Raw genomic sequence first — 13,482 nt, forward strand, 5'->3', positions numbered from 1 at the left:
AGAATGGTAAGGGTTAGGTGATAGAGGTCAAGTGACTTGCCCAGGGTCACATGGCTAGGAAGTCTGAGGTGAAATTTTGAACCAGGACTTTGTCTCTGGGTTTGGCTCTCAATCCACTGAGTCACCTAGATGCTCCTGGTGATTTTTCTTAAAGTACAGATCTAATTATATCACCTTCCTATTCCAATAACTTCAATGGCTCCCTAGTACATCTGGGAACAAAAATGTGAAGTCCTCTATTGGCCTATGAAAGCTCTTCACAATCTTTCTGCTTCCCACCTTCCCAGCATTCTTTCTCTTGACTCTCCTCCCCTGATACTTTCATCCTTTCAGAGCTAGGACTAGGTGTGAACCAGGGGCACAATGAGGAACCCCTTTTCATATTATCATTTATAATTATACAAGAGGCAATACTACATGGTGGTTAGAGAGCCACAAAGCTCTCAGAGCTACAAAGCCAGAGTCACAGACCTAGGTACAAGGCAAACTGCTGACACAATACAAGAAGCCATTTGATTGGCCAATGAACAGATCCTTGGTAACCTTGGAAAGAGTGGTTTTCCATTAGGGCTTTGTCCCATTTGGGGATGAACTGAGGCTGATCTGCATAAAGGTCCAGAAAGAGGAAAGGGTAAGATGTGAGAAGGTAAGTACGTCCCCCTCAGCAAAGCTAAGGCTATAAGTTGAGAATCCATGAATCATTTCACTAAGTAGATGGGAGAGACTTTTTTAGCAACAAGGAATGATCTATGAGAAAGCTTCCCAAGGACTGTCATCCTGAGCCCCCAAACCCAACAGCTAACCCAGGGTAGCACTGTAGAGTGGGAAGATGGGAGACCCCCTTACCCTCCATTGTCTGTTTCATTCTGATCTTCTCTTCCGAAATGTCATTTGTCTCGATCACCTGAAAGAAATGGTCTCGATGAGGGGGACGTACTTACCTCTTTCTTCTCCGATCCTCAAACCCTACAGGGGGGTTCATTAAAGCCGGAACAAGGGAGTCACCCAAATTAGCCACATCCTGGGCTCTCCTGGAATAAGAACATCTGCCTGGCCACACATCCCATCTAAGAGCTCGAACACTGTGCCTTTGATCTGAGAATTGTAGGATGTTATTCAAAATAAGGCTGAGGACTTGGGTTAATCACACCAGCAGGCTTGGGGAAAGCCAACCACTCATTCCAAACACTGGAGGGATGTTCTGAACCCAAGCGTGTGGGGACCAGCTCTGTGAATCAGGAGAGAGGTGACAGGGCTCTATGGTGAATGAAGAACACCTTTGTCTGAGGGAGAGAAGGCTGGTGGCCAAAGGTTTTATGGGATACACTTTCCTCTCATTCTAAAAGGCTCTCCTTGGGAACGAATGCCTAGAAATTCAGGCTCCTTCCATTGGATCTCATTGAGGAAGAGACCATAGGTCAGAGCCTGTCCCCTGGGTTATTATCTGAATGTCCCCCCCAACTCTGTTGCATATGACCCTCAGCAGATTGATTCTATCAGAATCGAATTCCCTTCAAGTCCCATTTCAGAAAACCTAAAACAAGGAAAAATGAAAATGTCTGCTATGGATAGCCCAGGATTCACCCTCTCTGTCCACACAGGAAAAATGGGGCTGGCTTTGCTTCCTTTCCTTGGGATTCTGGGAAAGATTTTGTTTGCTCCAGAAAAGTACTGGAGACCTCCTTGTGGATGTCAAAAGGAACAGTGGAGGAGACCCTCACTGTAGGTTGGTTAACTGGCATGGTTTTGGAGAGTGAGATAGTAACCAATATCAAATAACCAAAATAAACCAATTGAATCCCATTTGAATTTGTGCCCCGTGGAAGCCCAAAGTGAATCTTTTGTAATATAGATTGTTGTTCGGTTGGTTTTCAGTTGGGTCCAACTCTTCATGACCCCATTTGGGGTTTTCTTAGCAAATATATTGGAGAGTTTGAACGTTTCTTTTTCCATCTAATTTTACAGATCAGGAAACTAAGACAAACAGGGTGAACTGACTTGCTGAGAGTCATACAGTTAATAAAAATCTGAGACCAGATTTGAACTTAGGAAGATGAATCTTCCCGACTCCAGGTTGGGCACTCAGTCCACTGTGCCACCTCGCTGCCATTTTGCAGATAATTATCTCCTAATTGGTCAGATCAGGTCAGAGTGGGAAGGGAAGGAAAGGGAAAGAAAAGAGTGTCTGTCTCTCTCACCCACTGGGTGTGTGTAGTTAGTGGGAGAAGACCAGCAATTTCCAGGGTATGAAGAACTCTTAGAAAACTTTCCACCAATGAAGATCAACTTTGCTGGCTTAGTGAGTTTCCTGAGGTCACCAAGATGGAGACATACAATGAGGCAGTGTGAGACATAGAACTTGGATTTAGGTTTTCTGAGGTTGGCCCTCTTCCATTAAACCATGAAAGGTGTCATAGTGGAAAGTCAGGTGACCTCGGCGTCAGAAAGACTTGAGTTCAAGTCCTACTCCGGACATGCCAGATTACATGATCTGTACAAATCCCTGACTTCTCAGAGCCCCCACGCATGGGATTCCATTGATAGAAATTCTCCACTGTGAACTCCCTACACTGATGGAACCACAAGTCCTGCCTATGTGTGTGTATGTACCTGTGTATATATGCACCCATATAAATTGTGGATGTACATATAATGTAAAACTCTAGATATTATTCCTAATGTAAAGCATTCCCTTTATTTATCAAATATATAAGAATGGAAGAGAACCTCAGAGATTATCTTCTAAAACTAACTCTACACAGTAATGAAATTCTGAGTCTTCCTAAATCTGTACATGCATATATAGATGATCTGTCTGTCTATGGAATAAAACTATACAAACACTGTTTCATTCTACCCTGTCATTTCACAAAGGAGGAACCTGAGATGCAAAGAGGGGAAAGCACTTGTCCAAGGTCATACAGTGAATGAGGGGCAGAGCTCACAGCAGAAGTCGGCTTTTCTGCCACCTAATCCAGTTACCTTCCCACTAGACCGTGCTCAGGTTCGGGGTGGGTGAGTGGGGAGAAGGAAGGGAAATCCCTGCATTGAACAGTATTTGTTAGACCCCAAACTTGTTCACTGTAGTGGATGTTGTGACTGAATATACTCTGGGTCTGATGGATTCGGAGAATCACTAGGGGTGTTGGCCAACGTGTTCATCCTGGGATTTGGCTCCCTGGGATTCGTGTCTGTGCTTAGGAGTGGATGGGTGAACATGTTCTTGCCCAGACTTCCCAAGGTGATCACGATAACTTTAGAGCTCCTCCAATTCCCCCTACAGGAAGATCCTCCCCCAGGGGAATTCCAGGCAGCCACCAAAAAGGGAACGTCTTTAGGCTTTTCAACTCCAGAACTGGATGGCCCTGTCTTCAAAGATAATGGCATTAGGATGGTCTCCAACTCATCAGTTGTTAAATGAGGGAGCGTGCTATAGTAGAAAGAGTCTAGGATTGGGATGAGACCTTCATTCTCACTCCAGGTAAACTTGCTGTGTGACCTTGGAGAAGTCACTTTTTGGGTCACTATAAAATGATGGCATTGGACCACATGATGTCTAAAGCATTTTCCACCTCTGATGTTCAGTGGTTCTATAGTATTAGGTGGTGGTAATGTATATATTGAGTCAGCTGGATGACTCAGTGGATAGAGCACTGGACCTGGAGTCAGGAAGAGTTCAAATTTAGCCTCAGACACTTATTAGCTCTATGACTCTGGGAAAGTCATTTAACTTCTGTTGGCTATGAAGAAAGCTAGGTAGCTTAGTGGATAGAACACTGGACCTGGAGTCAGAAAGACCCGAGTTCAAATTCAGGGTCAGACACAAGTTGTGTGACCCTAGGCAAGTCTATTAACTTCTGTTTGCCTAATCCACCAGGGAAAGAAATGGCAAAGCACTCTAGTATCTTTGCCATGAAAATTCCATACAAGGTCATGAAGAGTTGCACAGAGCTGAACCAAACAACAATGTACGTGTAGGTGAGATGAGTATCAATACAGCAATAGTCTCCTACCCAATCCTCAAAATCCCTGGTGCCTCCAGGGCCCATCTCTTTCTGTCCCCTAACGGGCTTCTTTGGGTCATGTGTGTAATTCTCATTTGTGGGGAGACTGCAAACTTCATTGGGAGACATCTCTCACAGTGAAAAGGGGGGAGGCGAGAAGAGTCCTGACAATTTCTCTGCACTCTCCTTTTCAGCACCATGGAGAGAGTGTGCACAGCTCTGGGGCCAGACAGGCTACCAGGAAAGTTCAGAAGACCCTCTGGCTGCTGGTCCCCAGTTCTCTGCTCCAACATGAGTCCAACATGAGGACTTTGGAGGCTTCTCTCAGCCTCTTAAGGGTGAGGGGACACATACAAATGAAGTCAGAGTCCGCAGAGACCAATGACATGACATCCTTAACTCTCCCAGGAACAGAGGGGCACCTAGATGCAGGAGAGACCCCAGGGTGAGATTTGGGGAAGGGTAGGGAGAAGGGAACCATTTTTCATTCTATTCTGTGAGGTCTGGTTTTTCCAGTGAGTTTGCTTCATTTGTTTCCTCATTTCTGCTGGGGATGGAGAGGAGAAAAGGCATTGAAGAAAAGTGAAAAATGATTCTTTGGTTATTCCCAGAATCCTGAGCTGAGAGCTAGAAGGGACTTTAAAGGTCATCTAGTCCAACCCTCTTAATTTACAGAAGAGGACATGGAGACCAAAAGGGGTTAACGGGTAGTAAGGACTACTCAGGATCTGAACCCAGGATCTATGACTCCAAATCAAGAAGTCTTTCCATAGCATCATGGCAAGTGACAGCACACCTCTGACTGGAGGTCATGGAATTCTGGAATTGGGAAGGTCCCCTTATAGGAGAGGCATGGTGGAGGAGAAAGAGCCCAGATTTCAGGGGACCCCATTGTAATTTGAGAGGGCTAGACTAGAACTAGAGTATTAGAGGGTTATAGAAGTAGAGCTGAAAGGCTCCTTAGAGGTCATTTCATCCAACTCTCTCATTCTCCTGGCCTCAGTTTCCTTCTCCACTGAATGAGAGGTTTGGCCTAGATAATAGGACTAAGGTCTCTCCTAGCACTGAATCTAGGATGACAGAAATAACCACACAAGGGTTGGTCACCTTTCCTCTCTTCCCTCCTTAGGAAACAGGGGAACAGAAGAACCAGACTCACTGAGACCTAGGGGAATGGAAGGAGGCCAATTCCTCTTCTCTCTGAAGTCTAGAGAGGGAGAGAGAGGACTAACCCACGATCACACAGGCAAGGAAGTGGCCCTGTGGGGATTTGAACTAGAGATGGGATCTCTGACTCTAGATTGGAGAAGGCAGAGGGGCCACTAAAAAGCTTGATGCCTTTGTTGACATCAACTAACTTCCCCAAAATTATCAACAACTATTACAGGAGGAGTAGCAAGGTGGCTCAGTGGATTGAGAGGCAGGCTTAGTGATGGGAGGTCCTTGGTTCAAATCTGATCTCAGACACTTCCTAGCTGGGTGACCCTGGAAGAATCACTTAACCCCCACTGCCTAGCCCTTACTGCTCTTCTGCCTTGTATCTAATACTCAGTATTGACTCTACAACAGAAAATAAGGGTAAAAAAACCCAAAATAAATAAAATTACAACATATTAAGTGTTACATTTTAAAACTAAACCATTATAAGGTCCAGTGGTTTCTATTTGAGTCATCCTTGAAACCATCCTTGGAATCAAGACTTTTGGCTCAAGTCTTGCTTCTGACACATACTAATTGTGTGATCTTGGGCAAGTCATCTCCTCTCTCTTTTTTTTTAAACCCTTACCTTCCATCTTGGAGTCAATACTGTGTATTGGCTCCAAGGCAGAAGAGTGGTAAGGGCTAGGCAATGGGAGTCAAGTGACTTGCCCAGGGTCACACAGCTGGGACGTGTCTGAAGCCAGATTTGAACCTAGGATCTCCCATATCTAAGACTGGTTCTCAATCCACTGAGCTACCCAGCTGCCCCCCATCTCCTCTCTTGGTGCTCTAGCCAATGGCTAGATAATTTATATATATATATATATACACACACACACACATATATATATGTATATATATGTGTATATATATATATATAGTCTATTATATATTATATATAAGTAGCAGAGAAAGGACCAATTTGCATTTGAAGAGGGGGTTTCCCTTACCTGGGACTTCCCCATACCAAAGAAATTCCAGGTCTGCTCACTCTCCCCCATTCCCAGACCTGCATCCATCCTGCTAAACCCACCACCCAGGTCAGCCCCCCCAGAGAAAGAAAGAAAGACAGACGGGCGTCGGAGCCTACATCAGAGTGCTGAGAAGAGCAGAGGGACTCCATGGCCTGAAGTTTGTTTTCTGCCACCAAGAGTTTTTCCTGTAACCTTTGGATTTCCTGTTTGCTCTGGGCCTCCGTCCTCTGCAACGCCTCGTAGTCCAACATCTTTTTCTCCGCCAGGGAGATCTGCTCCTTCAGGAAATCGATGGCCTGGGCCTGCTCCTTACATTCGCCGTCCAGCTTGCCGAGCTCTCGGGCCCGCAGCTCGGCGTCCCTGCACTGGTCCTTGACCTCCTGGAGCTCCAGCAGGTGCTGGTTGGACCTGGCTTCCAGCTGGGCTTTCCAGTGATGGCGCACCTCCTCCAGCTCATCACGGGCCTGCTCCAGCTTCCCGAGGAGGCTCTCCTTCTCCTTGGCCAGGACGGCGGTCTCGATGTCATGCTTGGCTCGCAGGTTGCCCAGCTCCAGCTGGTGCTCCATCTTGATGCTCTCCATGACAGCCTTCAGCTCCACGATCTCCTTATGCTGGGTGTTGGGGCCCGAGTTGAGAGTGGCCTTCAGGTCCTCCAGTGACTTCTGGTGGTCAGAAGCCAGCGTGTCCAGCTTGGACTTCCAGTTGTCCATCAGCCCCATGTTCTCGCTGGTGGCCTGCTGGACCTTCTGCTTCAGGTCCACGATCTCCTGGGCGTATTTCTCGTTGGTGGCCTTCAGCCTCTCCACCTCGTGCTGGTAGGCCTTCAGGGCCTTCTCGTACTTGTCCTTGAGCAGCCCACTCTCCTTCTGGTGCTCCTTGCTGGCAGACAGAAGCTGCTCCCTGAGCCGCAGGGCCTCGGACGACGGGCTGGTGTCTGAGGGGTCGGAGGGGCCTGCCTGCCTCAGGCACTGCTGGAGCTCCTCGATCTCTCCTCGCCGGAGGCTCAGCTCCTCCTCCAGTTGCAGGATCTTCGACTTCTCGGCCACAGTCGTCATCTGGAAGCAAGAGAGAAGACGCCGTCAGGGGGTGCCTTCCCTGCCCACAGGGAGGAGGAGGGTGGGCATCCCTTCCCAGGCAGGGGCAAAGTCAGCCCATTTGGCCAACTGGTGGAATGAATGGGTCAAAAGGAAGCCTATGAGAATTGAGCAATGGCGTGGGCTCCGTCTGTTCAGGCCTAGAGTTAGTTACTCATTTCCTTCAGAGACTTTCTCTGCCATTTAAAGGCAAAAAAGCAGGCCACATCCAGAGAGTGACCTTTGCCTCCCTTGATGGATTCCCTCTGTCCAGCTACAGAAAAAGGGCCAGAATGCAAGCGGTCCAGCCCGTGGCCAGGGATATGCTTGGTTCAGGACTTGAAACACCAGGCAATGAACTTATGACCCACTTCTTTTGGATGAGGTTAGAAACACTTAACTTTTAAAACCTCATCTTGAGTTAATTTTAAAAAATAACTAAAATAAACCCTTTTTAAAAAATCTATTATCATTAGGCTAAAAAAAATGGATTTGCTACTTAACGCTTTGTTTTCCAATTCCAAAATGTTTTCTTGTCTTTTTGGTGTTTTAAAAATTAAGTTCACTGGCCTCGAACACTTCCTAGCTGTGTGACCTTGGGCAAGTCACGTAACCCCCATTGTCTAGCTCTTACCAATCTTCTAATTTAGAATCAATACATAGCATTGATTCAAATATGGCAGGTAAGGGTTTTTAAAAATTAAGTTCACTGGGGGGGTTAGTGCGTTTTAAAGGTCCTAAATCACATCCTTCTTTGTGTTTGGGGAAATGCAGTGTGACAATCTGCAAATGGGCCAGTGCCAGGCTGCTGATCTGCAAATGGGCCACCTCTTGCCTCTTGGTCTTAAGTCAAATAAATGTGTCTACGTGTGTGTGTGTGCAAATACGTTATAGGGTCATAATAGATTTAGGAGTAGAAGTGATCTTAGAGTGCATCTATTCCAGCCTCTTTATTTTATAAGTGAGGAAACTGAGGCACAGTGGCTTTCTCCAGATCACACGTGTAACATGAATCTGGGGTGTATATATCGGTGTGCCAAGGCTACAAGAAGTCACTGGCCCTTCTTTAAACAGACTCGTGCATTTAAAAATGGTGTTTCCCCGTCAATATTTCTCTCAACCCCTGGGAGCAGCCACAAAAACAATGATGGCGGAGGGTAGAAAGGGAAGACCTGGGTGTGCTGATCAATCAGAATTGCTGGGGGATCCCCAGGCTCCGCCACTCCGATGGTGACCAGGGGAGGTGCCCAGCTCCTCTAGGGTCAAAAGAGGGAGTTTCGCCACCGGGGATTGACAAGGTCGTGGTTGTTAGCAACATAAATAAAATATGGCAGAAGATGGATGGGGATGAATGCCAGAAGGCAGGGTTAGGAGTCTCGGTATTGATGTGTTTCAGGCAAGTTCTGAAAATGGCTTGTGTTGGGAGATCCTGCTGCCCAGAGGGAGCATGGAGTCTGACTTATTCATCACCAAATCCCTACTTGACTTGGAGACTAGAATTACCTGGCATTAAAGATAATGTGCTTTTATAAAATAGAACATTCCAAATCCTATTGGTCATCCCCAGAAAGCAGGATGAAGGGATCCAAGGATCCTAGCTCTAGAGCACGAGGGCACCTCAGTGGTCATCTAGTTAAACTCCCCTCATTTTACAGATAAGGAAACTGAGGCCCAAGAGACTTCTGGTAAGGTGGGATAATGAACTGAGAAGCAGATTCAAATTAGAGCAATAAATCAGTTCAAGCACTCAAAGGCCCCAAACCTTAGCAAGAGTTTGACCTACTTGCATTTCTCTTACAGTTTCCAAAAGGGAATGAAAAAAAAAAAAGCATCCCCTGTGTGTGTGCTCTGGGCAGCAGCTTCATGCCTTGGTCCCAGGTCTACCAGAGGGTGAGGGTCTCTGAGGCCACTCACCAAACTTGGAAAAGATGGCTAGCTTTGTTTTTGTTTTAGCTCTTGCTTTCTGTCTTAGAATCAGTATCTTGTATTAGTTCCAAGGCAGAAGAGCAGTAAGAGCTTAGGCAATGGTGGTTTAGTGACTTGCCCAGGATCCCACAGTTAGGATGTTTCTGAGGCCAGATTTGAACCCAGGACCTCCTGTCTCTGGGCCCGATGTTCTATCCACTGAGCCACCTAGCTGTCTCCCATAGCTAGGTTTTTTTAGGACAACTTTTGGAGGGAAGTTTTTTAGGGACCCCGGCTTGTTTCCGGATGGTGAGCAGAAATGTACCCAGAAAGGGCCAACTTGTAAGTTATAACATTCTTGAGGGCCTACAGACCCAACTCAGAATCCCAGTATATGGATTTGCCCAATTTGATTGGTTCTGCCCCCTGGGCATCACTTCCTATTATACCGATCATCTCCTGGGCCCATAGAGGGAGGTGAGGAGACTTCCAGGGCCTGGAGGGGGCCTTCCCGCTAGTTCCACCAGACTGAGGCCTCCTGACTGTCTTTTCTGAGGATCTTTCCCACCCTCCAATAAAAAGTGATGTCCAGTCAGAGACAGCCCCCCTCTCTTCCCCTTGTCTTCAAGGCCTTTCTTCCCACCATTCCCTTGGACCCTGGTCTGCCATCTTATTGGAGGCCAACTAGGAATTCCAAAGAAGAATCTCCCTATTTCTTCTTTCTCTTAGAGAAGCTTTTTTTGACCTTGACCCAGCTACCCTAGTAATCCTCCCAGTTCTACCCCTTTCTAAGCCCTGGAGAGGAGGGAGGTCAGACATCCGCATGAAGCTAATGGAGTCCACTCCAAGTTAAAGACTTGAATTGGGACCTGGAAGTGACATATGAAGAAAAAAACAAATGTGTGGATGGGTGTAGATGGTCAAAAGGGGAGGAGGAAGGAGGGGAGGCCTACTGGTCACTCCCAGAAAGCAGGATGAAGGGATCCAAGGATCCTAGCTCTAGAGCAGGAGGGCACCTCAGAGGTCATCTAGTTAAACTCCCCTCATTTTACAGATAAGGAAACTGAGGCCCAAGAGACTTCTGGTAAGATGGGATGATGAACTGAGAAGCAAATTCAAATTAGAGCAATAAATCAGTTCAAGCACTCAAAGGCCTCAAACCTTAGCAATGAGCTTGACCTGCTTGCATTTCTCCTACTGTTTCCAAAAGGGAATGGAAAAAAAAAAGCAATAATAAAGAGATCACAGAAGCCAAAATAAGGAAGGGGGTGGGAGGAGGAGGTTTGGGCCAAGGGAAGAAGAGGGAACAAAAGCCAAAGAAGCTCTGCTTGGCAGGCAGGCAGGGCAAGTCGGGGGAGGTGGGGAGGAGACGGCTGGGTGGGGGAAGAGGAGGGGGTGTCTTTACCCGATTGTCCTCTAACTCTCTGAGCAGTTTTTCTGCCTGAGCCTTCTCAAACAGCAGGCTCTGCTCTAACTCTCCAATTCGAGCATGCTCCAGCTGCGTCTGAGTCTGGTTCAGCACAGGGAGGGGAGGAGAGTGGGGGAGAGAGACAGAGAGAGAGAGGGAGAAAGACAGAGAGAGAGAGAGCCAAAGCAGCAGCGAGAGAGAGAGAGAGAGAGAGAGAGAGAGAGAGAGAGAGAGAGAGAGAGAGAGAGAGAGAGAGAGAGAGAGAGAGAGAGAGAGAGAGAGGCTGCATCATATTCATAGGATCATGGAATCATAGATTTAGAGCACAAAGGGACTTCAGTGGTCATCTAGTCCAACCCCCTCATTTTATAGATGGAGAAACCGAGGCCCAAGGAGGTGAAGGGACATAGAATCACAGAATTTTCACAACTCTAGAACTAGAAGGGAGCTCAGAGGTCACCTAGATCAACCCCATCATTTACAGATGGGGAAACTGAGGCCCAAGAAGTCAAAGGGACATAGCATAGGATTATAGGCTTATTTCTCTAGAGCTAGAAGGGACCCCACAGGCCATCTGGTCTAACCCCCTCATTTTGCATGTGGATAAGACAAGGAGAGGCAGTGGAAGCAGAATAAAAGGAGTCTGGGCACACAGGGTTATAGAGAGGGGACGAGAGTCACATCTATACCTGAAGATTCAGTCTGGTTTTTCATTCCTGCCCCATAAAAATAAAAAAGACCAACCTGGAGCCATAACTAGAAACCATCTGTGAGGCAACCTGCTACCAATGTCAGCTAATTTTTTGAAACGGCTCTTTTTCTTCCAACTGATGGCAAGGAGCAGAGTCACCAGCTGCAAGTGGACAGCAGTCCTCTAGGACCACCCCTCAAATTAATGCCTGAACCCTGAGATGCCCCTAATCTATCCTGTACCTTCCTGCCCAAGGTAGGCCAGCCTCGTCTTTGAGAAGTGAGGCCCTGAGGCCAAACGTCCTAGGACTCAGGATCCTGCAGCTGTGATTCCATTTATAAGAAGCAGAATCTATGCCAGGTCACCCCTGCTCCTTTTCTTCCTTAAGGAGGATCCTTAGAGCATCCCAGGAAAGGGGGATGAGTCCTCCTAGTCATTTTAAGATGTCTCCAGGTTCTGAAATGCACAAAATGTTCTGCTATAATCCATGTGTCCCCCTTCCTCCTCTCCATCAGCCAAAAATCTTTCTCTTAAAAACTCTCTTAAGGTGCCATCTTCTCTAGAAAGACTTTCTTGAGCCTTACAGTTAAAAGAAGTCTTTCTTTTCTCCCATTTTCCTAGAGTACTTTATCTATATTATTCCTGTGCTCCCATCATACCCTGCCTTTCGTTCCTCACTCCAATCCATCCTCTACATGGCTGCCAAAATAATTTCTTTGTAGAAAAAAAAAACACCTTGTTTTCTCTTAGAATTGGCACTAAGTATCAGTTCTAAGGTAAAAGAGCAGTAAGGGTTAGATGATAGGGGTTAAGTGATTTATCCAGGGTCACACAGCTAGGAAGTGTCTGAGGTCGGATTAGAACTCAACACCTCCCAACTCCAGGCCTGGTTCTCTTTACTCTGAGCCACCTAGAAGCCCCTGCTAAAGTCAATTTTAAATAGTCTAGGTCTGACCAGAAGAGCTCTCTCTCTCTCCTTAATAAACTCCAGTGGCTCCCTATTACTCCCAGTATCAAAAGAAACTCCTCTATTTTGCTCTTAAGACTTCTTAACTTGATATATTTACATACTTACTGCTTCTCTCATACAACATTCCATTTCCTATCTCTATGCCTTTGCATAGCTTATACTCCCTGCCTAGGATGCTCTCCCTCTTCATCCCTGCCTCCTAGAATAACTTGTTTCCTCTATGACTCAGCCTAAGGACCATTTAGCATTTCCTGCCCACCCTACTACCCCAGTTGCTAGTGCCTGACCTATGGTTAGCATCCATCTATTCTGTGTATATATATATATTGGATATGCCCATTTATGCATGTTTTTTCTCATTAGACTATAAGTCACTTGAGGGCAGGGACTATTTTTGCTATTTCTTTCTATCTTCAGAGTTTGGCACATACTTTAGAATTCACCTCAAGCTAGCTCCCCTCTCAGTAGAGTATTCAGTAATATTAAGCGGTCCAGGTGAATAGGACAAAGAAAAGGGAAAAAAAAAGAAAGAGAGAGAGAGAGCTAAGCCTGGCATTTAGCCAGTGATCACATAGCCCTCCTCAAACATTAATTAAGCCAGATCTTCTTGCTGGGTGAGAGCTGTCATCCGAATCTCACACAACAGATGGGCAAAATGAAGCCCATCTGGGAGCCTCTCAAGGTCAAACAGTGAGGTTGGAGCAGAAATGGGAAGGAGAGTCTGGGCCACTGAAGGAGCAGGAGGAGGAGGAGACAGAGGAGGAGGATGCTTGATTCTATGTGCCTGTTCTTCATCTTCTCATCATCCAAATGCCAACACGGCTATCTAAGGGAAACCAGGGTAAACGACCACCAAGGGTCTGCCATGGTCTGGCGTCTAACATATTTGTTGTTGCTCAGTCATTTTTCAGTTGCGTCTGTCTCTCTGTGACCTCATTTGGTGTCTTCTTGGCAAAGATACTGGAATGGTTTGCCATTTCCTTCCCCAGCTCATTTGACAAATGAAGATACTGAGGCAAACTACATTATGTGACTTGGCCAGGGTCACGCAGTTAGTGTCTGAATTGGGATTTGAATTCTGGAAGATGAGTCTTCCTGACCTGAGGTTAGGCATTCTATCTACCTAACAAATCCAAAATGCTTAATAAATACTCGCTGACTAACTCCACGAAGGGAAATAAAAGGCGAGAATATTGAGAGCAAGAGGCAGCCAAAGTGGTACCATGGGCAGCACCTAAAATCTTCTCTAGGAAACCA

General features: G+C 46.4%; 1 protein-coding gene across 1 annotated transcript in view; it reads right to left on the reverse strand.

The window, feature by feature from the left end:
- CLIP2 (CAP-Gly domain containing linker protein 2) overlaps positions 1–13,482 on the reverse strand; it is a 72,392-nt gene that overhangs the window by 19,380 nt on the left and 39,530 nt on the right. Inside the window, 2 exon segments of the mRNA XM_056819753.1 lie at positions 847–904; positions 6,295–7,233. Coding sequence (XP_056675731.1) covers positions 847–904; positions 6,295–7,233 — 997 coding nt within the window.

Source organism: Monodelphis domestica, chromosome 2 (assembly GCF_027887165.1).
Source record: "Monodelphis domestica isolate mMonDom1 chromosome 2, mMonDom1.pri, whole genome shotgun sequence".
In the NCBI taxonomy this organism is placed as follows: domain Eukaryota; kingdom Metazoa; phylum Chordata; class Mammalia; order Didelphimorphia; family Didelphidae; genus Monodelphis; species Monodelphis domestica.